Raw genomic sequence first — 27,876 nt, forward strand, 5'->3', positions numbered from 1 at the left:
AGCCCTTAGTGATACACAATGTAAAGCAATCCTAATCCAATCTTGGTAGTAAATGTGTTATCAAGTAAATATTTGCTGTTCAGAGATTATTAACCAAGCATTTAGTATTATTCACCCAACCTCACTGCTGCTACAAACCTGATTTAGTGGGAGAGGACCAGTACAAAGGAGTGGCTTGTTCCAGAAGCATATAAGAAGTCACAGACCTCTCACTACCATCCAGTGGTGATCCCTTCTGCACAAGACTGGACAACACTTCAGCCATGGTAATAGTCACAATTATCATTTTTCTTATTTCTATTTTCTCTCTTCTATTCACTTTGACAATTTGCTGGTAACAATGGGGAACTTTACAATGCTGTCATTGCTTTAGTTAGAAGAACTTTGCTGCATGTGACGTAGGCTAGACATCTTTAAATATGATCACGAAAGGAAAAAGAAGCAGACAGCACCCAGGAAAAAAATACCGCACAAGCTGCACGATAGTATCCTAATCTCCTCCTCAGATGATCAAACAAAAGACTATGTATCTGCCCGCATTCTGTGAGCTGCTATGTGATCTGAGGGGGCATTCACACTACGTAAAGCCAGCGTGTATCACAGCCGTACACGCCGGCGTTACAGCAGGGCTGCCGAACACTTCCCATTCATTTCTATGGGAGCCGGCATGCGAGCACTCCCCATAGAAATGAATGGAGCTGCTTTATACGCCGCTTATTCTTAACGTGTTTTACGTTCAGAATAAGCTGGCGTTTACATAGTGTGAATGAGCCCTTAGACGTAGTGTTTTTAACTCCAATAATACGCAGTCCATCCATTAACCAGATGCGGGCGGATGCATATTATTTTGTTTAAATCTGATCATTTTCACCCAGCAGAAAAAAAAAGTTATTTTTCTGATATCATTTTATATAATTTTAGCTCAAAAATAGCGATCAGACAGGAGCAAAACATTATGGACACAATCAGAAATGTATGTTACTTTAGATTCTATAAAAAATATTTGCTTAGTATTCTTGTGTTTGCAAGGCCAACTCAGGCACCCTGATTCATTACTGATCCCTGTGAACAGAGCAAAAATCTTTCCTCATACACTAATATTTAATATGGGATCATCTCATACAGAGTAAATACTGCTGTGCAATACTTTATTGCTTAACAAAGACTTAACAAACTAGGAATTATTTTGCAAAAATCATTTACACATTGTATCGTTCTAGAACTTAACATAAATTTCATATGTGTCTTGGTAATTTTCACAGTATATATAGTTTTAAAGCTTTTTATTGTAATTGCCAAGTGAAATAAGACCTAAAAAAACTTAAAAGTGGATGTCTATAGATACATGACATAGATTACATACTATAGGGGAGATTCATCAAACTATTACACCGTTTTTTTGTCCTAATACGTCTATTTAACACCACTTTTCACTAAGGGCCCATTCACACGGAGGAAAATTCCGCTAGTGGAAATAAAGCTAACAGAACCCATTGAAATCAATGGGAGGCTTTTTTTCAGTGTGTAAAATTCCACACCAAATTCCTCACCATTTTCCTCCGTGTGAATGGACCCTTAGACACAAGTGGTATTTTTGTGCCAGCCTTGTCGCTTCTATGAAAGTGGACAGGATTTGATGGGGCCACTATATGCACCACATTCATTATGCCCTCGTTCACATCTGCATTTGGATTCCGTCCAGGGGAGTCCGCATGGGGACCCCCCCGAATGGGAATACCAAACACAATTGCATGTGCTGGTGCAGTAAAAGCACACAGACCCCATAGACTATAATTGGGTCCGTGTGCTTGCCGCCAGATCTCTGCAGGTATCTTGCGGACAGGAAAGTAGTTCCCAATCTATTTTCCTGTCCACATGACTTATCGTTTGCCCGCCTCCTATCTCTCAGAAAAAGTAGAACACTTTAGACTATATGGAGCCAAACTGGAAACCTTGGGGGCGTCCCCAATGCTGCGAGATAAATCTCCAGCATCGCCTCTATCTTCACCTGGAAAGGCCTCTCCCTGCTGCTTCTTCCGCTGTCTTCAAACTTCTAGGGATGCACAATCGGTGCTGCCGTCGGGCCTTAGGCAGAGCTGACTGCGCATGCAATTTTCCTGTAGCCGATTCCAAAGTAAAGTAGTGTAAGTGGCCGTTTTCTCGTGGCTGCTTACACAGAAAATTGGGGTAAGCAGCCACAAGGAAATGGCCACAGGCATGCGCAGTCAGCTCTGCAGAGCTGACTGCGCATGCATAGAAGTTTGTAGCGAGTACTGCAAGAGAACTCATATGCATATAGAAGAAAAACGGGATTTTTACTGAACGGCTCAGAGAAGACATCTAAAGGTAGAAGAATAGCCTTTCTTAAGACTATTCCTACGTGTTAGGGACAAAAAATAGCATTTTAATGATATAATCCCTTTAACTATTTTGCCATCTGTAAGCGTCCACGTACTTAACTTCATATTTTTTCTTATTTTACAGCTTTTTCTACTGTACATTGTATCTTTGCTATTTAGTCATGCTCTCCTGTCTCCTGTACCAAATGATCCCCTATTTAAGCACATTGATGATCATCAGAAGGAATATATTCAGGTAAGCCATGTTGTTTATGAATGATGTAGTTTATGACTATCTGCCATGTGCATATTGTCACACAACTATGTCAGTTCCCAGTGATTCCTCTGTATAATCTCCATGTGTTACATTTAGATTTTGCTGGAGTTTGCACTTCATACATAGAATAGTAAAATCTGTGATTTAAATCCACAGCGTTTCCACAATTTAATACACCTGCTGTACATGTAAAAATCACCAGTATGTTCTGATTTCAAGTAGATTTGTTCTGCTATGTATGAATGGTGATCTGAAAGCTTCTTTAATATACACCACACTCACTAACATTTGAAATTGCAACACCAAGGTGGACAATCTGTAAAATTATGCAAATTGAGGAAGTAACAAATGTCCTTTAAATATGCATATGATCACATTTTGAAGTATCTAGCTCCTCGTTAGTCATGTGGAGGGGCATAAAACTTAGATTTAGCCCCCTTGCAAACGCACCACTTGAATGGTCAGGGTTCGGGTTTTTCCCAGATGGCACACTGACCCATTCATTTCTATGAACCTGTACACATAACTGTGAATTACACGGTCAGGTGTGCAGGCCGACAGTCCAGGCTGCAAAATATGGAACAGGTCCTATTCCTGTCCTATTTTACGGCCCTGCTTCCACAGCCGTTATTCATTGAGTGAAAGGAGCCATGGAAGCACGGCCAGTGCGCTTGCAGCACATGGGTGACCCATTCCATTCATTCACGGCCGCCGGTTAGCACATGGTTGTGTGCAACAGGATTAAGGCTGAGGCCCCACATTCTGGAAATGTACAAAAGAAATGGGGAATATATAGGAAGTTCTTATACTTCTTCCTTCTGCTCAGTCCACTCCTGGCTTTGGCTCAAAAAACCACAGCAAAATCTGCAACATAAAAGGCTGCGTTTCCACAATGTGGAGCCTGAGCCTAACAGCAAAGATTTTTTAGCCACATGAAACCTCAAAACTTAAATCTAGTGGTGTTGGATGACTATGCAATGCCTCATGTTTGTTGACATGCCAGTTACCACCACTTGTCGCAAACTGAGAGGGTCGGAATCCCTGAATTGAGAGACCTTGGTTTATTACATCAGCAGATCACTATGTGCCTAAACTGAGATGTTCATTGCTGCATGCTCTGGTGATGGGGAGAACAGCAAAGAACTGGAATGACAGCAAGAGGTTCTCAGAGGTGAATCTCTGCTCGGATCAATTCTCTGATTGAAATGGCCAGTACTGATCCATTTTGAAATTGAAATTGGACTTCACATCCAAATCCTAGGGCGAAAAACACTGTCAACACATACCATCAGAAGTGGTTTGTATAGCATTGAGCTACAAGCCAGATGTCCAACTAAAGGTGATCTTTTGACCTCAGGTCACCACTGTCAGTGCAGATGCAAAACAACAATGGAGGCTGGAGGTCTATTCTACTCAGCGATGAGTCCAGCTTTTGTCTCGGAGGCGATGATAGCAGACAAAATGTCTGCAGACCTTGGTGTCCCATTGTTCAACAGGACAGCATCAGACCACCTGTTGCTTGCGCTACTGTGACCAACCTACATGACCTAAACATGCTGCCATGACCTGCCATGTCTCTGGAATTGTCTCCTTTATGTCTTGCAACTTTTTAAGAAGGAGCAGTAAAAAAAGCACAAATGCACACCAATACATGTGTAAGTGTAAGAAAGCTCCGCAGGTCCAACACCAATAAAAGTCAAAGACTTTTTTTAAAAAAAAAAAAAAAAAAAAAGGGTATTTGCGCCTTTTTGAACAAAAAGAGGCAAAAACGCACATAGTTTACATAGACGCATCTAAACTAATACAAGTGCACAACATTTAACAAGGATAAATAATTCCTCTGTGTATCAATAAAAAAGTAGCACCTTATTTGTCAAAAACTAAGAAAACTGATAGGTGGTTAGATGAGATAGTCTAAAGATATGATTTATCAATCAGCATTAGCTACTTTGATAAATCTTGTGCAACTTTGTATTGTCTAGTCTAGAAAAATTGCATCTTCAAAAACGTCTGTGTATTTGAAAATGGAATCATGGAATCAAAAACGCTGGTGTTTTCCATATATGTACAGTATAATAAGGGTAGAAAGTTTGCTGAGCAAAAGTCTGTGAAAATGCAATGAAAAAACACTGCGAAAAAAAAATGCTATGCGTTTCTGCTGCATTTCACCATATGTGCCTTAGGCCTGGTTCACATCTGTGTTTGATAATCTGTTCAGGGAGTCCGCATGGAGACCACCTGAACGGACTACCGAACGCATTGGCAAGCGGTGTGCACTGAAAGCACATGGACCCCTAGACTATAATGGGATCCGTGTGCTTTTCGTACGGTCTCCACCCAAGTCATGCGACAGGAAAGTAGATCGTGAAGTACTTTTCTGTCCGCATGTTCTGTGCGGACACCACGTGGAAAGCACACAGACCCCATTACAGTCTATGTGTTCGGTAGTCCGTTCAGGGGGTCCCCATGCTGACTCCCCGAATGGTTTACTGAACGCAGATGTGAACAAGGCCTTAGGACAGCAGATCTCAACAAAAGTAATATTCTGGTATGTGGAATATAGAAGGTGTGTCTGAATTATAGTTTGTGTCTGGAGTTATATTTTAAGATGAATAACTACTATTGAAAATGGGATTAATAAAGAGATTCTACTAATATTTACTATTGCTGATGGCATATATTATTCCATGTCATATCTGTAGAAATGTATTAAATCATGAAGTCTTTCAGCATATGTTAGTATGAACGTGACAAAGACAAGAACTTTACTCATCCAAACATATTTCTTACAGAGATTGAAGGATTGGGTTGCCATAGAAAGTGATTCCAGTGACCCATCAAAAAGAGACCAGGTTGTACATATGATGGAAGTGACAAAGGACTACATCATGAAGATAGGCGGGAAGGTGGAGATGGCGGAACTGGGAGAGCAAGAGGTCAGAATACAGCATCCCCTTGATATATGTAGTGTTTACTCAGCACAACTCTAATAGCAGGTCGTCTAATTATTAAGCACATTTATTTCAGTATTCACCTGGAGTAAAGCTCCCCCTACCACCAGTAATTCTCGCAGAGTTTGGAAATGACACAAGCAAGCCGACTGTGTGTTTCTATGGACATATGGATGTACAGCCTGCAAAGAAAACAGATGGATGGAAAACAGATCCATACGTCCTCTCAGAAAAAGATGGCAAGTCCTATAATTTTTATTTGTCATGAATTTGTTCATTTCTTTTTGACAAATTGGGGGGATTTTATCAAGACTTGTGTTTCACATTCATTGTTGTAGATAAAGGGGGTTCAGCAGTAGCTGTGGCTACCAGCCCTGGACCCTCAGGAGGCCTCAAAGCTCCTTCTGACACATAAAATATACCATTATTTTAAATGGCAGAAGGTAGATAGAAGCACCATTACAGATATTGCATTGGGTCCAGGAGCTTCAAGTTACGGCTCTGTTCAAATGCCAGTCTTGACCCCCTGTGATTTATGTGCATCTGGTTACTAGAAACTCCAATATATGCCAGCTATGAACTGGTTTGGATTTGAGTACTAGTTTAGGCCATTTTTCTGCTGTAAGCTATAGTAAATCTGTCAGTTTTGAGAGATCCTTTCACTTTCTCTTTATCATGCTTACTTTTCAGAAAAGTGTTGTTTGCATTGCAAACCTGTGAAAGTTGCACATCTTTGTGCAAAAACTCACTTACTCCAAAATATGCAACTTTTTTACGCATGGTTCACACTGTTCAGTAGGACTTTTCTCGCTGCATTTTTAGAATGGAAAGGGGAATGGAATTCCTGAGTGGTCATCAGGTGCAGGTGTGAACCTAGCCTTATGCCAGTTTTTTGAGTGCTAATATGCACATGTATTAACAATACATGTCTCACACTCATCCACCAGGACTCTCAATCCATTTTGTTTGGCTTCCTATTCCTCCTTCTTCCTACCGACACACTGAGGAAGGTCTTGTAGACCAAAACGTTTATTTGTCGGAATAAAATTTCACTTTGGAAGCATACTAAGAGTGCCGGAAATTTCATTTACTGAATTATTAAGATGTCAGCAACATACAGTACACTAGTCTAAATAAATTCTCCAATTTTTTTAATGTATACCTATAATGTTTAATAATTTATATTATTATTGGATGCTTCTGATCCTCATTTTTGTGTAGCTGTATATGTTTTTATTGGAAGTAGAAGTGTTACACATTATGGTATTCCAATGGAATTACTCGATTTGGTAATACAGGTCAATGGTTGTCTTGTTCTCAAATAGGAAATAATTATGTATATATAAAAGAAATGCAGTGACCTATTCATATGTAATGAATGATATTATATATGTGCTTGTTCTTTTGTTTTAAAGGGAATATGTTTGGCAGAGGAACTTCCGATGACAAAGGACAAATTCTGGCTTTACTTCATGCAGTGGAATCTGTTACAAAATTTGTATGTCATTTAGTTCCTTCAGAAAGAATTAACTGCTTTGGTTTAGTATTTTGCAGCATACCATATGAGGATTCACTGTATTAAAATAATGCAAGATTACTCATATAACTCTACCTGGACTAATATTGTATATTAGGCAATTGCATTATCTACAATTCTATCGTTTATCTTTATTAAAAGAAAGCTTTGGACTTTCCAGAAAGTAAATCTTACCATAGATACCATATATCAATAAGATGATCAAATCTGATACCCCAGTGGTTGTTTTATACCTTTATATTGCTTCTGCTCAGGGGAAGGCCATATATTACATCCCCTTCCTCAATGGCGCCCTGGTCAGCAGGATTCTTCTCAGCTCCTGCTTGAAATATGAATAATTCTGCTACTGTGGGTACATTAGTTAGTGATAGATAACGTCTGAAGTATTGTAATCCATATAAAAAAACAATCATTTATCAGCAAAGTACTTTTTTTTTTTAACTTAGTGCTCAGAACTGTATTGTAGTAAAAAAAAAGTGAATGAAGTGTATAAAATGATTGATTTTTCAACAAAGAGTTTTAGTTATATTATATGGAAATTAATATTCCTTTATATAACATTATGGTCTTTTGCTAAATGAGTAATTTAATGTTTTTATGTATTTTATTATCTACTTAATTTTTCAGGGTCTTCCAGTAAATGTAAAGCTATTCATTGAAGGAATGGAGGAAGTAGGATCAAATGGTCTTGAGCGACTTGTTGAAGACAAAAAGGACACATTTTTCTCTAACGTTGACTATATTGTAGTAACTGATACCCCATGGCTCAGCACAAAACCAGGAATCACCTATGGAGCCCGAGGAAACTGTTACTTTTTCCTAGAGGTATATTATTCATTACAATCTGTGAGTTATTTAAGGAGTTTTCTCATCTTATAAAGTGATGGCATATTACTAGGATATGGCATCACATTATGGTCAATGGGAGTCAGACCTTTTGGGTGCCAACCCTAAAATGGAATAGATAACAGAACTGATTTTACTCCACATCCCCTTCCTAAGCTTCCTAGCACAGTGATGTTGCCACTCATCCACTCAGAATGGAACCACATCATAATCTAATAGAACAAGTTTATGTGCTAGACTAGCTTTAGAACTAAACCTAACTAAAGCCCAGAACTTAAACTAACTTCTAGGATGTTTTCCTTTTTAAACCCTTTATATGATACCTCATATGATCTCTGTTTGTCTCTACCATTGTGCAGGTTGAAGGTGCAAGGCGGGATCTTCATTCTGGAGGTTTTGGAGGAACAGTGCATGAAGCCATGAGTGATTTAATATATTTATTAGGTAATATACAAATATTCTTCAACCAAGATTATATATGTTGGCATCTAAGTTATCAGCCCTTTTGATATAACATGACGCATATACAGAGAAAAACAAAGTATATCCACTTTGAATACTATGGTTTGATGTATAAGAACATAATGTAACAAAAATCTGATCCTTATAAAGTCTTAAAATTAGGTAAATATAAGTTGTGATAACCTGAGTATGTGAACAGCAACACACAACAAATTCCATTTAGTTATTTATTTAACAAAAACTAAGCCAAAATGCAAAAAAAGGGTTATAAGGCCGTATATATAAGGCCATTTCCAAACAATTTGAAACGCACAAAAAGAAAAATTATTCACTAGCGTAAAACATTCAAGACGGCAAACTATGTACCCAAGATGGACATTCCAATATATATATATATGTATATATTAAATTCACCCCAAGGTAGAGCTGTGCAATACCCAGAGACATTGCAACCCCAAGAGCTACATTTCTGACTCTACATCTCAGGCCTCAGCATGTTAAATGTTCATGGTCATGACAGTAAATTTAGAAGAAGACTGAATAAGTATGGATTATTTGTAAAGGCTTCCAGGAGAAAGCTTTTCTAAAATCAGCAGCAGCACAGAGTAAAGTTATATTCACACAAACAATGTTGAAAACAGCTGTGAAAAAACATCAATTTTTCATGGCCATTTTGCAACAGAATCCTGCTTGTGACGGTCATATGAATAGCTCACATTTGCATGAATGAATATGAAAGGGGTTATCCAATTTCTAACACTGATAGCTTATCCTTTAGGTAGGCCATCAATATTAGATCTGTGGGGGTCTGACACATGGGAACCCCACAAATCACCGGTATCAATACAGCACGATTTGTGGTATTGTTTACATACCATATAAGTATGTTATAATTAAATCTCCTCTGATACTTTTCTAGGTGTTCTAGCAGATGCAAATGGCAAAATCCTGATTCCAGGTATTTATGATGATGTTTTACCTGTTACCGAAAAAGAAAAGGAATTATACAAAGACCTTGAATTTGACCTGGAAGATTTGCAGAGAGACACAGGAGTAAACACATTTTTACACAGTACAAAGGTAAGTAAGACGTATCTCTAGATTGTAACCAATTCAAGATTATGCTATTTTTCCTAATTCTTGGCCAGACATATTTTTAGTTTTTAATAAATGTTGTTGTAGTTAATTTTTTTCTTATTCTTCTTTATATTTGGTAAATTGTCTAGAGAAAAATAGTATATTTTTGAATTTTTATCTAATAGCACAATGAACCACTAAAATACTTTTTAAAAAAATTGTTTCCTCTTTCTTTTACATTCTGTGCAGAAGTTAGCTTGGTAGAAGCAGTTGTGCAGACTCAAACAGTCAAGACAGGGACACAAAATGTAGCAAACTGGTTTATTTAGAAAACACAGGAAAATAAATAAACCTTTAAATAAAAAAAAAAAAAAAAAAAAAAAGCCTTAACTTCAGGCAAAAACAAAATAAATACCTGCTCGCCTGAGCAACTAACTAAACAGAACCTAACTATACATGTGGCTTACTTTCAGCCACACAAACAAAACAAACGCAATATTGTCTCACCAGACTCAGGGTTACAACAGGACAGAACCACACACCTCCTTTCACCTCATGGAACTGCACTGTAATGCAAGAGCTGCAGCCTTTTCTGGCCCAGTAATGAGCCAAGGACTCACACCCTGGCTGAGGCCTACCCCAGATCCGACCTGGACCACACATATGTCAGAAACCTGGGGCTGATATATCTGGACTCCAGCACTCTGCCTGTCACCTTCTCACAATTCATTTTCATATATGAGACATGTAGTTCTGTGTTACCAAAGGGTGGGGATAGAGGTTGCAGTGTGAGCTTATGGTGCATTCTTCTTTTTTTTTTTTAATTTGTTTGTTTTATTTTTCATTTTATTCTATCTTTGGAGAGGTTTTTGGTGGATGAGATGACATCTAATCGTAGAGTTATTTTAATTTCAGAAGTAGATTTTTTTCCTGTAGATTACTATAACAATTGGCACTGTAGAATTTAAAAAAAATAGTCACATATTTTACATGGATGGAAACTCTACTACCGTATAGGGTGTACTTTATATTTTTCTTTTACATTCAGGAAGAATTACTTATGCACAGATGGCGATATCCTTCTTTATCAATCCATGGCATTGAGGGAGCTTTTTCTGGATCTGGAACAAAAACAGTTATACCTGCAAAGGTCATTGGAAAGTTCTCAATCCGTCAAGTTCCTAAAATGAACCCATCTGTTGTAGAAAAGCAGGTATGTTAATATAATAACCATTTCCAAAGGCTACATCCATTATTCACCATATGGTATTTATCTAAACATTGTCATGCATCAACAGATACTGAAAAGTATAATTGGCTGTATGTATGTGAGAGGTAAAAAAAACCCTTTGATTTAGAGAAAATGACATAGAAAGTTACATAATAAATTCCCTTCAAATGACTAGATTCAATATATGACAGACGTCAATAGTGCCTGATGGACCTCATTGAATAATAATGGGGTCCATCAGGTTCTGTCATTGTGGAAACTACTTTCCTGAAAAAAAAAAAAAAAAAGTAGCGCTGCATGTTGTGCTGTGTTTTTTTTCTGGTACCTATGACATATTTAGTAATAGACGTGCTGAATTGAGCATCCAATAGAACTCAGACTAGTGCAAGTCCCAACTAATGAAAGTGATCTCTGACATATAACTCCATAACATTATACCATTAACAATGTAATATCTTTACTATTTTATTAGGTATCTGATTACCTGGAAAGCAAATTTGCAGAACGAAAGAGCCCTAACAAAATGAAATTAATCATGATCATAGGCGCCCAGCCCTGGTTAGCAGATATGAATGAACCCCAATATTTGGCTGCCCGGAAAGCAGTAAAAAGAGGTAATATTTTAGTAAAGGCATTTCATATTATCTCATTTATTGTTACATAATGTAAGGATGCTATATATATAATTAAGTGATTGATCAGTACTGAAGGTGCTGGTTAACAAACTAATATGGTCAAAGATGGTATTATGTACAAGAAGATGGACATTTTACTGTAGACAATTGACATTGAATGAGAACCTACTGAATTCTTACTGCGGCTAAATATTCATGCTTTTTTATTTATATAATATCCAGGGTTATTTTTGGTGCCTATCACAAGAATGTAGATTAGTCAACAACCTACAATACCTGAAATCTTATATTTTTGGCAGGGAATTGTGAAGGAGCTACTATTTTCTTTTTAGCATATGACAAACTTCCTTAAGGCTAAGCACCCCCATGTAGAGAGCTGCAGCCAGAAAAACACTGCGGAAAAGATGGTGGCGGAATCAAGGCAAACTCTGCAGACTTTCTGCTTCTATTATACCTATACAGAAAATACCAGTATTTCCGTAACTCTAATTGACATGCTGTGATTTACAAAAATGCAAGTTTTTGAAATCACAGCATTTCTGATGCGGATATTTTTCTGCAATATGTGGATGAAATGAGCCAGAATCCCATCCACTTTGCAGATGCTATCATATCCACCATGGATAAAACACATCCATAAAATCAACAGGACCTTATGCTATCTGTGAAGAACCTAGATAGCACATGCTGAATAACGGACAGAGATACACAGATATTGGCGTACATTTATTAAAGGGGTTCTATCATTGGGGATATGCATTTTAAACTAAGGATACGTCAGAATAGCTATTCTACAACTATGTTTGGTTCAGTCCTTAACGTCATTTTTCCCCATCTATGCAAATGAGGCTCAGAAAGCACAGGGAGCATTCTCACTGTGCTCCAAGCACAGCTTCCTCATGACTTGAATGCCGCCTCCTGCGCCGTTGCATCATGCCCCCTGCAATGTCCTAGTCCTCCTAGCTCATGTAGGAATAGAATAAAGATTGTCCCTGAGCATATGCAGGGCCAACAGCGCATGCTCGGCGGCCATCTTTATTCTATTCCTACATGAGCATATTGCGTTCATGTTCACTGCATGCGCGGGATCTCGATCCTGCTGAAGATAGCATAGCTGCCTAAGCAGCATAGAGGAGGACCAGGACATCACAGGTGGTGTGGATGCATCGGCCCATGAGGTGGCATTCAAGTCATGACAATGCTATGCTCGGAGCACAGGTGGAACACCCCTGTGCTCTCTGAGCCTCATTTACAAAGATGGAAAAAGCTATTTATTTCAAAAACGGCAGCGTTGAGGACTGAACCAAAGGATAGGAGTAGAATAGCCTTTCTATAGGCTATTCCATCATGCCCTTAGTTTAAAATGCATATCCCTAAAGCAAACCCCATAAATTTGACCTTGTTATGGTCTTTTTGTGCCATAGGCTTTACTTCTGATACGATTTTATTAGTAGTATGCCGCCTGAGGCATTTTTGCTTTTTTTCTGGCAGAAGGGTTGTGGCCTAAGTGGAGCTCCTTTTCAAGCTGTATTTGCACCTTTTTAAAAGGAGACAACTAAAAAAAAAGACATAAAGGCACTAAAGTAAATGGTCGGCATAAAAGAACTTGTATGGTAAGACAGCATTAAAAAGTGGCAAAGTGCACATAGCTTAAAAAGGTGCATCTAAACTAACACGTGCACAACGTTTAATAAGGAGGTGCGCCTACATCATAAATAGACACCACAATAAAACTAGTCTAAACAAAGGCGCACCTACACAAAATGCAGCAAAAATAGGGGCTGATAATAAATTGACTTAAATTGGTCTTTGATGTAATTCTCTGAACAGTGTGTGGCTTGGAGTGATATTAAGTAAAAATTCAGTGAAAAGGCTGCAGTGATAAATTAGCACTTTGGCCCTCTTTTAATCAAAACAAAGCAGTCTTTCCGTAACATGGGGTCTCAGTCTTAAAGACAAAAAATGCTGCGGCAAAAAAAAAACAACAAAAAATGCAGTGGACTTTCTGCTTCAGTTTTACCTATAAGGAAACCATTAGCTTTTCTGTTTCTGTAAGTATAATTGACATGCTGCGATTTCCAAAACTGAAATGGTTTTGGAAATCGTAGCATTTCTGCTGCGTGTTTTTCTCTGCAATGTATGGATGGGAATCGAAGGAAAATGCTGTAAAGTGGGATAAAGTCCTACTCACTTTTATGGCATATCACATTCACATAAACTATAGTTTACAGCTCTGCTGTACCCGCAGTGCAGATACTTGAATGCTTAAATTTACTTCTGTTCTTTTTGTAATCTGCTATATTTGTCTGTCCTCTAGTGTTCAATGTTGATGCAGACATGATCCGCGCCGGAGGTACAATTCCAATAGCAAAAAATTTTGAGGATGTTTTAGGAAAAAGTATCATGTTGCTTGGTATTGGTGGACCAGACGATGCTCCTCATGGGCAGAATGAGAAAATAAGCATGTAAGTATTGTATAATGTTTAATGTGGATCTCCGCTTTGAACACTGTAGCAGAGAGATGCGTTATCATCAAAATGTGCTTTGTTTTTTTAGAATTATTCCCATATCAAGCCCAAATAGTAATATTCACATGTTATTATCAGCAGAATGCAGGTTCAGTTTATAGAATCTGTATAGAATCTGTATGTGTGCAGGAGTGCAATGGATTTGGCTGGGTAGTTGGTGAGATAGGGTCCCAATCCTTATCATATAATCAAGAAGACCTCACCACGTAACAAAGATTCTTTAGTTTGAATGCTTATTTATTTTTCATAATGCTTGGTGAAAAACTATAAACGTTTTCGGCCCATTTGGCCTTCATCAGACTCTACAAAAGTGAAAAATAAAATAAAACAGTGGAACAAAGGTGAGCTATACACCATTGCATTATGTACAACAATATCATCTAGTGCTGAACAAAGTAGTATACAAAATATACAAAATATACATCACAATTGCGCTATATCACATAAAGGAAAAACACGATCAGGCCTGATACCACAGGGAGACATATTACAGCCTGTTGGTGGATATAGATGTACAAGAAAAAGTAAATCGCCTTTCAGCCGTATGGGTCCTTGGTCACACGAGGTTAAGATATAGATGAAGATAGAGAAAATTGTCCCAATTGTACCAAGAGAAAAAAAGGGTATAACAAAATCCTGATCGTATGTACTCCTATGGAGATAAAGGAACAAATTGAAGTGAAGAGTGACTAGTAGCACATACCAATTCAAACTGATGGAGGAGTAGAAGGTGAGTAGAAACAATAAGGTGTTACAAAGGACCTATAGAAGAATATATATTGTCAGATCAGATAGTACTATGGTAAAATATAAATGATACATGTGTAGAATGAGGTAATGCCTTACCCTCTGTGGGTTGAGGTAGAGAGTATGGCAGCGCAGTAAAATGCCGTTTAGGTGATGCTATAAAGAGATGTATCTACATTAATACTTGTATATAATTTTTCTGAAGATGAAAGGACCAAATAGGGATAGCTTACCCTAAAGTGGGGGCTGTAATACTGAATCCGTAGGGTGAATAAATGCTGTAGTAGTAGGAGATGAGCTGTCAATACAATGTGGGTAGTGTTAAATATCAGATCCTTTGTAGCTGACGTCAAATGTCACATGCTATATGCTGAGAGCTGTTACCTGTCTCCCTTCCTTCTAGTAGCTGTAGAAGTAGCAGTGTACCCTGGGGATAGAGAGTACAACAATAAGGGTTCCAATATGAATCCCCTGGGGATTAAGAAGTACCTTGTCCTAGTGTCCTGGTGAATGGGAATCCTCCTTACCTCAGGGGGAATGTGAGGCCAGTCCTCATGCATTGGTGGTGTGGTAGCTACTGCGGGCGGTCAGCGCTTTATCTTGCGCTAGACCGGCCCGCAGTGACGTCACGACGCATGTGCGTCATGCGCCGTGACGTCCCGCCCTGCGCACGTATCATTCTATTGAATGACAGTGCAGCCGGACGATGTGTATTGCGGTCACGTGGGGAATCATTCCCACGTGACCTATCACCATGGAAACCCTCGGCACGCTTGGCAATATGCAGAGACCTGCGGTCACTCGCTAAAACATTAGCACGTGACCAGTAACCATGGTATCCACCCGGCCCATACACAGGAGGTGTTGCTCTGTATGGCCGGGGGATAAGGGACAGCACCCTGACGAATGAATGAATGTTACCTGGGGAAAAGCAGCTGTTGTAGAGTGTGAGTGGGTGAGAAATGAACAAGCTACATGAGGGAGATGATAAATAAGGATACAATGGTAAGAGTGCATAGAAGTAAAGTGGAAGAAAAATGAACAGACTATCTGGGGGAAAGAAATAAACCAGGATGAGAAAAGGTGAAAGTAAGAGAAGCGGGAGTGAAAATGTTAGTACATAAACACAGGAAAAGACCAAGCATTGCAAAGATTCTGCAATGCTGGTGATGGACCAAGGATACCTTACTCTGTGGCGTCACAATAGCTCGTTTATCGGCGATTCTGAAAAAACATATAAAATACGTATTAATGTCAAGAGTCCAAAAATTAGAGAAAAGCAGAGATGTCGTACTCCCTATTCAGTCCCTGGGGTTCCATTGTCTGAAGTGTGTAGATCCAGAACGCTTCTCTGCGTTTTAGGAGGCGTATTCTGTCGCCCCCCCTCCTCGGTGCGTCAACTTGTTCCAAGACTTGGAAGCGTAATTGGGCTATATTGTGGTTTTGACCAATGAAGTGTGCTGGTATGGGTAGATGTAGTAACTGGCAACGAATGTTCGATTTGTGTTGGCGTATGCGGTCTCGCACACGTTGGGTAGTTTCTCCCACGTATGCGAGACCGCATGGGCATTTAATCAGATAGACCACGTACGAGGACTCACATGTATAGTATCCTGACATCGGGAAAGTGCGTCCTGATAAGGGATGATAAATCTTATCACCTCTGAGTATGTTGGAGCACTGAAGGCAACCTAAACAGGGGAAAGTACCCCTCCTTGGTGTGTCTAGGAAAGTTTGTCTGGATAGTCGCTGGTTGGAACCCAGGTCTGCCTTTACTACGGTGTCACGAATGTTTTTAGGGCGTTTGTAGCATGGCATAAATCCATTTTGAAATTCATCTATATTGGGGAAGGATCTTTTTAGAGTGTCCCAGTGTTTACGAATTATCCGATGGATTTTATAGTTGAAAGGGTGATACGTATGGATAAAAGGGATCCTTTTGGGTTTTACTCTACTGGTCACTTGTGTACTGCTTGTAGGAAACTCCTCCAGGATGGAAGGAGGATAGCCACGTTCACAAAATTTTAGACGCATCTCTTCCAGTCGGGAAGCGCGTTTTAGTGGGTCCTCTACTATGCGACTAACCCTAGTATATTGTGATTTAGGCAGGGACTTTTTGGTTGCTTCAGGGTGAAAGCTAGAATAATGAAGCAAGCTGTTCCTGTCTGTTTCCTTCACATACAGGTCCGTGGACAGGTTACCTGATCTATCTTTATTCACCAGAGTGTCTAGGAAACTAATGGATTCCTCGCTGTGTGTTAATGTGAACTGAAGTTCAGGGTATATGCTGTTGATATAATCCCTGAAAACCAGTAGGGAATCCAACCCGCCCGTCCATAGACAGAAAATGTCGTCTATAAATCGTCGCCATAGTAGGCAATGTGTTTGAAATTGGGGAAATGGATACACCCACGTCTCCTCGAAGTCTGCCATGTAGGCATTAGCATACGGGGGGGCCACATTGGACCCCATAGCAGTGCCCTGTCTTTGCTTGTAGTACGTATCCTGGAAGAGAAAATAATTCTCCTCCAGTACGATCCTAAGGAGGTCCACTGACAACGATACTACCTGTTGGTGTAATGTGGATTTTTCCAATAACCTCCTAGTGGCCTGAATGCCTTTGTTATGTGTAATTGAGGTGTAGAGGCTAACCACATCGAATGTGACTAAGATAGTATCCGTAGGTACTGGGCTGTGTGTACGTATGTGGTTAAGGAAATCGGCGGTGTCAAGTAGGAATGATGTTGTACTCTTGGTAAGAGGAGTTAATATTTTCTCTAAAAAAATGGCCAAGGGTGACAGGATTGAGTCGGTGGAAGCAACTATAGGCCTGCCCGGGGGTTTCTGTAGCCTTTTATGGATTTTTGGAAGAATGTAAAAAACAGGTGTCACAGGGGATGGGTTGACCAGGAATTGTATGGTTTCATCATCAATTGTACCTAACTGTTTGTGTAACTGTAATGTATTGTCTATTCTTTCCTTGATCTTATTCAGAGGACTCTGCCTCAGGGGCTCATAAACATCCCTGTTATTTAATTGACTTAAGATTTCTTCCACATAGTCCGTCCTGTCCATAATGACTGTGGCGCCCCCCTTATCAGCTGGTTTTATAACGAGGGTTTTATCCTCGGTTATGGATCGTAGAGTTTGTCTCTGGGCTGAAGTTAAATTTGAGACACATGAGAGTCTATTGCCCTCTATCTCTCTACGTAATATGTTCACATCCCTCTGGATCAGAGTGATAGTGGCCTCAACTGCTGGATTGTTCTTAGGTGGTTGAAAAGTACTTTTATTCCTAAGTCCCAGTGATTTAGAAGTGATTAGTCCCGAGTTGTCTGTGACACGTGTCACAGCATTGGTGGGTTGGGCCGAGAAATAGGCCTTCAGACGTAGAGATCTGAAAAACCTGTGAAGGTCCAGATCAGTCTGAAATAAATTAAATTTATATGAGGGGCAAAACGAAAGGCCTTTCTGTAGTAGGTCGATCAGCCCTGGGTCAAGGGTTTTAGAACTGATATTAATCACTAATGACTCTTGACCTACCTGTGAGCGGGTTGGGATGGGCGCTCTGCCTCTGTTCATGCCGCGCTGTCTCGAGTTGCCCCTTCTCGTAGTGTTGGCAGACATTGGAGCCCGATCTCGAGAGAAGGATCTGGTCGAGTCCGAATCTGAAGTCACTGGGGATGTGGACCTGAGGTGATTCGGGGGGCCTTCCCTGCGAAACCCATCCTGCCATTTATATACTCTGTTGTTATTATAGTCGTCCAAATCACGTTGGAACTTTTTCCTCTTTTGGGCCTCTATTTCTTTACGGTGTTCAGATAGGGTGGTACGGAGTGCTTCCTTCGTGGACTCAAATTCTGTGGATGGGCAGGTGCTCTTTAGTTGTTGTTCCGTCGCTTCAATCTGTGCCCTAAGGGAAGTAATAGCTTTCTGGAGAAAAGATATTGTTAGAAGCATTAAATCATACGAGCATTTGTTTAGTATCATCTCAAATTGTTGTGTATAAGAACTGTCATCCCTGAAGATGGTAGGGAAAGTAGACATTCTTAATCCGCGTGGTATTCTTTGGACTTTGACATATTCCGCCAGAGTGGCACAATGTAATTCCAAATTTATAAGCTTCTTTGAGTCCTTTTCCAGGTCTCGTTGACGAAGTTCTGCTGGGGCGGATGCCAAGAAATCCCTGGATATCGTCACCTGAGCCAGAATGTTTGCCGTTTCCTCTGGGTTGTACGATAGTGTGAAATGTGATGCGCTTCCGCCTTCCATCACAAAGGGAAGAAAATATATGCAGGAGTGCAATGGATTTGGCTGGGTAGTTGGTGAGATAGGGTCCCAATCCTTATCATATAATCAAGAAGACCTCACCACGTAACAAAGATTCTTTAGTTTGAATGCTTATTTATTTTTCATAATGCTTGGTGAAAAACTATAAACGTTTTCGGCCCATTTGGCCTTCATCAGACTCTACAAAAGTGAAAAATAAAATAAAACAGTGGAACAAAGGTGAGCTATACACCATTGCATTATGTACAACAATATCATCTAGTGCTGAACAAAGTAGTATACAAAATATACAAAATATACATCACAATTGCGCTATATCACATAAAGGAAAAACACGATCAGGCCTGATACCACAGGGAGACATATTACAGCCTGTTGGTGGATATAGATGTACAAGAAAAAGTAAATCGCCTTTCAGCCGTATGGGTCCTTGGTCACACGAGGTTAAGATATAGATGAAGATAGAGAAAATTGTCCCAATTGTACCAAGAGAAAAAAAGGGTATAACAAAATCCTGATCGTATGTACTCCTATGGAGATAAAGGAACAAATTGAAGTGAAGAGTGACTAGTAGCACATACCAATTCAAACTGATGGAGGAGTAGAAGGTGAGTAGAAACAATAAGGTGTTACAAAGGACCTATAGAAGAATATATATTGTCAGATCAGATAGTACTATGGTAAAATATAAATGATACATGTGTAGAATGAGGTAATGCCTTACCCTCTGTGGGTTGAGGTAGAGAGTATGGCAGCGCAGTAAAATGCCGTTTAGGTGATGCTATAAAGAGATGTATCTACATTAATACTTGTATATAATTTTTCTGAAGATGTAACACCTTATTGTTTCTACTCACCTTCTACTCCTCCATCAGTTTGAATTGGTATGTGCTACTAGTCACTCTTCACTTCAATTTGTTCCTTTATCTCCATAGGAGTACATACGATCAGGATTTTGTTATACCCTTTTTTTCTCTTGGTACAATTGGGACAATTTTCTCTATCTTCATCTATATCTTAACCTCGTGTGACCAAGGACCCATACGGCTGAAAGGCGATTTACTTTTTCTTGTACATCTATATCCACCAACAGGCTGTAATATGTCTCCCTGTGGTATCAGGCCTGATCGTGTTTTTCCTTTATGTGATATAGCGCAATTGTGATGTATATTTTGTATATTTTGTATACTACTTTGTTCAGCACTAGATGATATTGTTGTACATAATGCAATGGTGTATAGCTCACCTTTGTTCCACTGTTTTATTTTATTTTTCACTTTTGTAGAGTCTGATGAAGGCCAAATGGGCCGAAAACGTTTATAGTTTTTCACCAAGCATTATGAAAAATAAATAAGCATTCAAACTAAAGAATCTTTGTTACGTGGTGAGGTCTTCTTGATTATATGATAAGGATTGGGACCCTATCTCACCAACTACCCAGCCAAATCCATTGCACTCCTGCATATATTTTCTTCCCTTTGTGATGGAAGGCGGAAGCGCATCACATTTCACACTATCGTACAACCCAGAGGAAACGGCAAACATTCTGGCTCAGGTGACGATATCCAGGGATTTCTTGGCATCCGCCCCAGCAGAACTTCGTCAACGAGACCTGGAAAAGGACTCAAAGAAGCTTATAAATTTGGAATTACATTGTGCCACTCTGGCGGAATATGTCAAAGTCCAAAGAATACCACGCGGATTAAGAATGTCTACTTTCCCTACCATCTTCAGGGATGACAGTTCTTATACACAACAATTTGAGATGATACTAAACAAATGCTCGTATGATTTAATGCTTCTAACAATATCTTTTCTCCAGAAAGCTATTACTTCCCTTAGGGCACAGATTGAAGCGACGGAACAACAACTAAAGAGCACCTGCCCATCCACAGAATTTGAGTCCACGAAGGAAGCACTCCGTACCACCCTATCTGAACACCGTAAAGAAATAGAGGCCCAAAAGAGGAAAAAGTTCCAACGTGATTTGGACGACTATAATAACAACAGAGTATATAAATGGCAGGATGGGTTTCGCAGGGAAGGCCCCCCGAATCACCTCAGGTCCACATCCCCAGTGACTTCAGATTCGGACTCGACCAGATCCTTCTCTCGAGATCGGGCTCCAATGTCTGCCAACACTACGAGAAGGGGCAACTCGAGACAGCGCGGCATGAACAGAGGCAGAGCGCCCATCCCAACCCGCTCACAGGTAGGTCAAGAGTCATTAGTGATTAATATCAGTTCTAAAACCCTTGACCCAGGGCTGATCGACCTACTACAGAAAGGCCTTTCGTTTTGCCCCTCATATAAATTTAATTTATTTCAGACTGATCTGGACCTTCACAGGTTTTTCAGATCTCTACGTCTGAAGGCCTATTTCTCGGCCCAACCCACCAATGCTGTGACACGTGTCACAGACAACTCGGGACTAATCACTTCTAAATCACTGGGACTTAGGAATAAAAGTACTTTTCAACCACCTAAGAACAATCCAGCAGTTGAGGCCACTATCACTCTGATCCAGAGGGATGTGAACATATTACGTAGAGAGATAGAGGGCAATAGACTCTCATGTGTCTCAAATTTAACTTCAGCCCAGAGACAAACTCTACGATCCATAACCGAGGATAAAACCCTCGTTATAAAACCAGCTGATAAGGGGGGCGCCACAGTCATTATGGACAGGACGGACTATGTGGAAGAAATCTTAAGTCAATTAAATAACAGGGATGTTTATGAGCCCCTGAGGCAGAGTCCTCTGAATAAGATCAAGGAAAGAATAGACAATACATTACAGTTACACAAACAGTTAGGTACAATTGATGATGAAACCATACAATTCCTGGTCAACCCATCCCCTGTGACACCTGTTTTTTACATTCTTCCAAAAATCCATAAAAGGCTACAGAAACCCCCGGGCAGGCCTATAGTTGCTTCCACCGACTCAATCCTGTCACCCTTGGCCATTTTTTTAGAGAAAATATTAACTCCTCTTACCAAGAGTACAACATCATTCCTACTTGACACCGCCGATTTCCTTAACCACATACGTACACACAGCCCAGTACCTACGGATACTATCTTAGTCACATTCGATGTGGTTAGCCTCTACACCTCAATTACACATAACAAAGGCATTCAGGCCACTAGGAGGTTATTGGAAAAATCCACATTACACCAACAGGTAGTATCGTTGTCAGTGGACCTCCTTAGGATCGTACTGGAGGAGAATTATTTTCTCTTCCAGGATACGTACTACAAGCAAAGACAGGGCACTGCTATGGGGTCCAATGTGGCCCCCCCGTATGCTAATGCCTACATGGCAGACTTCGAGGAGACGTGGGTGTATCCATTTCCCCAATTTCAAACACATTGCCTACTATGGCGACGATTTATAGACGACATTTTCTGTCTATGGACGGGCGGGTTGGATTCCCTACTGGTTTTCAGGGATTATATCAACAGCATATACCCTGAACTTCAGTTCACATTAACACACAGCGAGGAATCCATTAGTTTCCTAGACACTCTGGTGAATAAAGATAGATCAGGTAACCTGTCCACGGACCTGTATGTGAAGGAAACAGACAGGAACAGCTTGCTTCATTATTCTAGCTTTCACCCTGAAGCAACCAAAAAGTCCCTGCCTAAATCACAATATACTAGGGTTAGTCGCATAGTAGAGGACCCACTAAAACGCGCTTCCCGACTGGAAGAGATGCGTCTAAAATTTTGTGAACGTGGCTATCCTCCTTCCATCCTGGAGGAGTTTCCTACAAGCAGTACACAAGTGACCAGTAGAGTAAAACCCAAAAGGATCCCTTTTATCCATACGTATCACCCTTTCAACTATAAAATCCATCGGATAATTCGTAAACACTGGGACACTCTAAAAAGATCCTTCCCCAATATAGATGAATTTCAAAATGGATTTATGCCATGCTACAAACGCCCTAAAAACATTCGTGACACCGTAGTAAAGGCAGACCTGGGTTCCAACCAGCGACTATCCAGACAAACTTTCCTAGACACACCAAGGAGGGGTACTTTCCCCTGTTTAGGTTGCCTTCAGTGCTCCAACATACTCAGAGGTGATAAGATTTATCATCCCTTATCAGGACGCACTTTCCCGATGTCAGGATACTATACATGTGAGTCCTCGTACGTGGTCTATCTGATTAAATGCCCATGCGGTCTCGCATACGTGGGAGAAACTACCCAACGTGTGCGAGACCGCATACGCCAACACAAATCGAACATTCGTTGCCAGTTACTACATCTACCCATACCAGCACACTTCATTGGTCAAAACCACAATATAGCCCAATTACGCTTCCAAGTCTTGGAACAAGTTGACGCACCGAGGAGGGGGGGCGACAGAATACGCCTCCTAAAACGCAGAGAAGCGTTCTGGATCTACACACTTCAGACAATGGAACCCCAGGGACTGAATAGGGAGTACGACATCTCTGCTTTTCTCTAATTTTTGGACTCTTGACATTAATACGTATTTTATATGTTTTTTCAGAATCGCCGATAAACGAGCTATTGTGACGCCACAGAGTAAGGTATCCTTGGTCCATCACCAGCATTGCAGAATCTTTGCAATGCTTGGTCTTTTCCTGTGTTTATGTACTAACATTTTCACTCCCGCTTCTCTTACTTTCACCTTTTCTCATCCTGGTTTATTTCTTTCCCCCAGATAGTCTGTTCATTTTTCTTCCACTTTACTTCTATGCACTCTTACCATTGTATCCTTATTTATCATCTCCCTCATGTAGCTTGTTCATTTCTCACCCACTCACACTCTACAACAGCTGCTTTTCCCCAGGTAACATTCATTCATTCGTCAGGGTGCTGTCCCTTATCCCCCGGCCATACAGAGCAACACCTCCTGTGTATGGGCCGGGTGGATACCATGGTTACTGGTCACGTGCTAATGTTTTAGCGAGTGACCGCAGGTCTCTGCATATTGCCAAGCGTGCCGAGGGTTTCCATGGTGATAGGTCACGTGGGAATGATTCCCCACGTGACCGCAATACACATCGTCCGGCTGCACTGTCATTCAATAGAATGATACGTGCGCAGGGCGGGACGTCACGGCGCATGACGCACATGCGTCGTGACGTCACTGCGGGCCGGTCTAGCGCAAGATAAAGCGCTGACCGCCCGCAGTAGCTACCACACCACCAATGCATGAGGACTGGCCTCACATTCCCCCTGAGGTAAGGAGGATTCCCATTCACCAGGACACTAGGACAAGGTACTTCTTAATCCCCAGGGGATTCATATTGGAACCCTTATTGTTGTACTCTCTATCCCCAGGGTACACTGCTACTTCTACAGCTACTAGAAGGAAGGGAGACAGGTAACAGCTCTCAGCATATAGCATGTGACATTTGACGTCAGCTACAAAGGATCTGATATTTAACACTACCCACATTGTATTGACAGCTCATCTCCTACTACTACAGCATTTATTCACCCTACGGATTCAGTATTACAGCCCCCACTTTAGGGTAAGCTATCCCTATTTGGTCCTTTCATCTTCAGAAAAATTATATACAAGTATTAATGTAGATACATCTCTTTATAGCATCACCTAAACGGCATTTTACTGCGCTGCCATACTCTCTACCTCAACCCACAGAGGGTAAGGCATTACCTCATTCTACACATGTATCATTTATATTTTACCATAGTACTATCTGATCTGACAATATATATTCTTCTATAGGTCCTTTGTAACACCTTATTGTTTCTACTCACCTTCTACTCCTCCATCAGTTTGAATTGGTATGTGCTACTAGTCACTCTTCACTTCAATTTGTTCCTTTATCTCCATAGGAGTACATACGATCAGGATTTTGTTATACCCTTTTTTTCTCTTGGTACAATTGGGACAATTTTCTCTATCTTCATCTATATCTTAACCTCGTGTGACCAAGGACCCATACGGCTGAAAGGCGATTTACTTTTTCTTGTACATCTATATCCACCAACAGGCTGTAATATGTCTCCCTGTGGTATCAGGCCTGATCGTGTTTTTCCTTTATGTGATATAGCGCAATTGTGATGTATATTTTGTATATTTTGTATACTACTTTGTTCAGCACTAGATGATATTGTTGTACATAATGCAATGGTGTATAGCTCACCTTTGTTCCACTGTTTTATTTTATTTTTCACTTTTGTAGAGTCTGATGAAGGCCAAATGGGCCGAAAACGTTTATAGTTTTTCACCAAGCATTATGAAAAATAAATAAGCATTCAAACTAAAGAATCTTTGTTACGTGGTGAGGTCTTCTTGATTGACTGTATAGAATCTGTATTATTAGGTTAAATTCTCAAAATATAAGCAAAAAATAGTCCCTATGTTATTCGAGTATTAGTTTTGCATTATTCACCAATCAACATATAGCACTGAAGCTAAACTGTTATTAGTGTTGGTATAACTGTTGGTTTGGCACAGACAATACTCCAATGTACAGTAGAATTTTTTACAACTATTTTAGAATTTATTATAGAACTTGCCTCTGCCTGCGACTTCCTCTGCATGTTGTTGACGTCGATGATCCGCCTATAGTCAGCAAATTGCTTCCGTCGATGGTTTGCCTGCTTCAGAGTTTCGGCAGCTCTCAAGCTGTCCTGCTGCTGAACTTGATACTCACGCTGTGCCTGTGATTATTCTGGCATCTCAGCAGATGGCTGGGATGCCATATAACGAGCGTGTTGTTGGCACGATGATCTGGATGCTCCAGCATTTCGGCAGCTCTGAAGCTGGCCTATTGCTGAACTTGTTCCTCGCACTGTGCCTGTGATTGTTCCGGCATTTCAGCAGCTCGCTGGGACGCCATATAATGAGTGTGTTGTTGGCTTCGATGATCCGCGTGCTTGGGCTTTCGGCTACTTTAAGAGCCACTTGACGCCTAGCTTGCTCAATCCCCCTGAGCTCCGCTTGAGGAGAAGTCTGTGACTTCTGGCTACCTTCATAACTCTCATTGTTTTAGGATTTTGCTACAAATTAGATTTTTTTTTATCCCGGCATGTTTAAAATTAGCAAACTGCCAATTTGGACTAAAGGGATTTTCCCATGTCAGTGTCTCAGCACTGGAGCAGATCAGATAATATGTAAATGCTTGTAAATGATGGACCAAGTGTTATCTGTCTGTTTAAATAGAGAGATAACAGACCAGGCTTTAACAGCAAACTCCAATTACTGCTGCAAGAGCAGTTTAATATAGTATATGAACATAAACTCATAACAGTCATGAAGCCATATCACTTACCGGGATAAAAAGTAGCCTAAGTGTTAATTGAGGTTACAATCTATGTGCCAAATTTCATCCAAATCCGTTCAACCTTTTTTGCTTCATCGAGTAACAAACACACAAACATCCAAACTTTCACATTTATAATATTAGTAGGATTTTTGTAACACTGAATTGCAGTATAATTATAAATGCTGATTTGGAATGACATTAAACTGTCAGACTGAATGTGAGAATCGTGATGCTGTGGTACTGACAGACTGTAATTGGTGCTCTCCCTCCCTGCCTAACACTGACTCCTGTCTTATGTCTCTCTGTAAAATCTATTAATTATATCTATTCTATTCTCTCCTCCTCACACTCAGTTATCTTTATTTACTCTCTGCTTTTCGTACACTCTATGCTAGTTCAGTTCTGATCCTCACTATAATGACTATTATAGACTATAATGGGGTCCGTGTGCTTTGTGCGAGTCATGTGGAGAGAAAAGTATTTCAAGAACTACTTTCCTCTCTGCATGATTCGTGCGGACACCACACAGAAAACACATGGACCCTGTTATAGTCTATGGGGTCCGTGTGCTTTCATTACTCACCGCTTTTTAATGCGTTCAGTATTCCGTTTGGGGGTCCCTAAATGGACTCCCCGAATGAAATACTGAACGCAAATGTGAACCAGGCCTAAGAGTCCAAATCACTCTGCCCTGCTGTAAAGCTCCAAGAACACAGCTTTGTTCTAACACATATGTATTGAAAACATACAACCAGTTCTCTGTTAACCAGATATACTTTTTGCTTTATACCATCAGTTACCAGATTTGATTGTTTATATTTATTTTCTTTATAGATACAATTTCATTGAAGGAACAAAACTGTATGCATCTTTTCTTGAAGCACTTTCATCCTACTGATCCTACTGCACCATCGCAAATGCAATATATACGGCTTTTCTGTCTTTCTACATCATCCATATGTGCTATATTAGCAATTGTGTTTAAATATAATTTTTCCAATAACGTGAATTCCTGTATAGCCAATAGCACTGTTCAACAGCACAACATAAAGAAAAGGAACAGGTGAAAAAATAAATCATATGTTACAAAGACCTCTAACATATTGTACCTGTTATACATAAGGCATTCTATAGAAGCATCCCCTTTAATGCAATAGTCATGCTGCTATTACTCTAATGTTTATAGACAACTTTGAAGTCTAAAAGTGGCATAAAGCTAATGTTTAAGAATAGGAAAAATTGTAATTGTATACAGTATGAGAGGATCTATCAATATACTAAAGTCCATCTGCAATCTTTAAAATAAATGTCTCATTGCACTTTAACCATTTACAGTGATGCTAGTGACGCTGCTGTGTAACCTTATATGTGTGGATGTAGATCAAGCTAACTAAATCAATATGTGCATACTACTGTGTGAAAATATAATAAACATAATACATTTTGCAACTAGCATATTAAATAGTATCACGCCATTATTTGTCCTATGAATACGGAAGAGTTACCACTACATTTACAGCTGCATTGTCCACTGGTTTTCACTCTTTAATCCCTGTACAGAGAGCTCGACTTCCCTACATAAAACCTAGTTGTTATCTGTAGGAGTAGTCTCAGTTCAGTGACTGCTGACCATTCAAGAGGCCAAAGGGAACAGGAAAAGATGTGATCAG

The 27,876-nt window shown here is 40.0% G+C and overlaps 1 protein-coding gene across 1 annotated transcript; it reads left to right on the forward strand.

Annotated features, from left to right (window-relative positions):
- The first annotated feature begins 134 nt into the window (after positions 1-134).
- Positions 135-27,668, forward strand: LOC142200415 (cytosolic non-specific dipeptidase-like). The gene is made up of 12 exons (XM_075270762.1): positions 135-266; positions 2,485-2,595; positions 5,409-5,552; positions 5,644-5,806; positions 6,983-7,065; positions 7,732-7,929; positions 8,310-8,394; positions 9,332-9,492; positions 10,538-10,702; positions 11,193-11,334; positions 13,673-13,820; positions 27,041-27,668. Exons 1-12 carry the CDS (start codon positions 264-266, stop codon positions 27,102-27,104), a joined length of 1,467 nt encoding a protein of 488 aa, XP_075126863.1. The 5' UTR covers positions 135-263; the 3' UTR covers positions 27,105-27,668.
- The last annotated feature ends 208 nt before the right edge of the window (positions 27,669-27,876 follow it).

Source organism: Leptodactylus fuscus, chromosome 4, assembly GCF_031893055.1.
Source record: "Leptodactylus fuscus isolate aLepFus1 chromosome 4, aLepFus1.hap2, whole genome shotgun sequence".
Classification (NCBI taxonomy): domain Eukaryota; kingdom Metazoa; phylum Chordata; class Amphibia; order Anura; family Leptodactylidae; genus Leptodactylus; species Leptodactylus fuscus.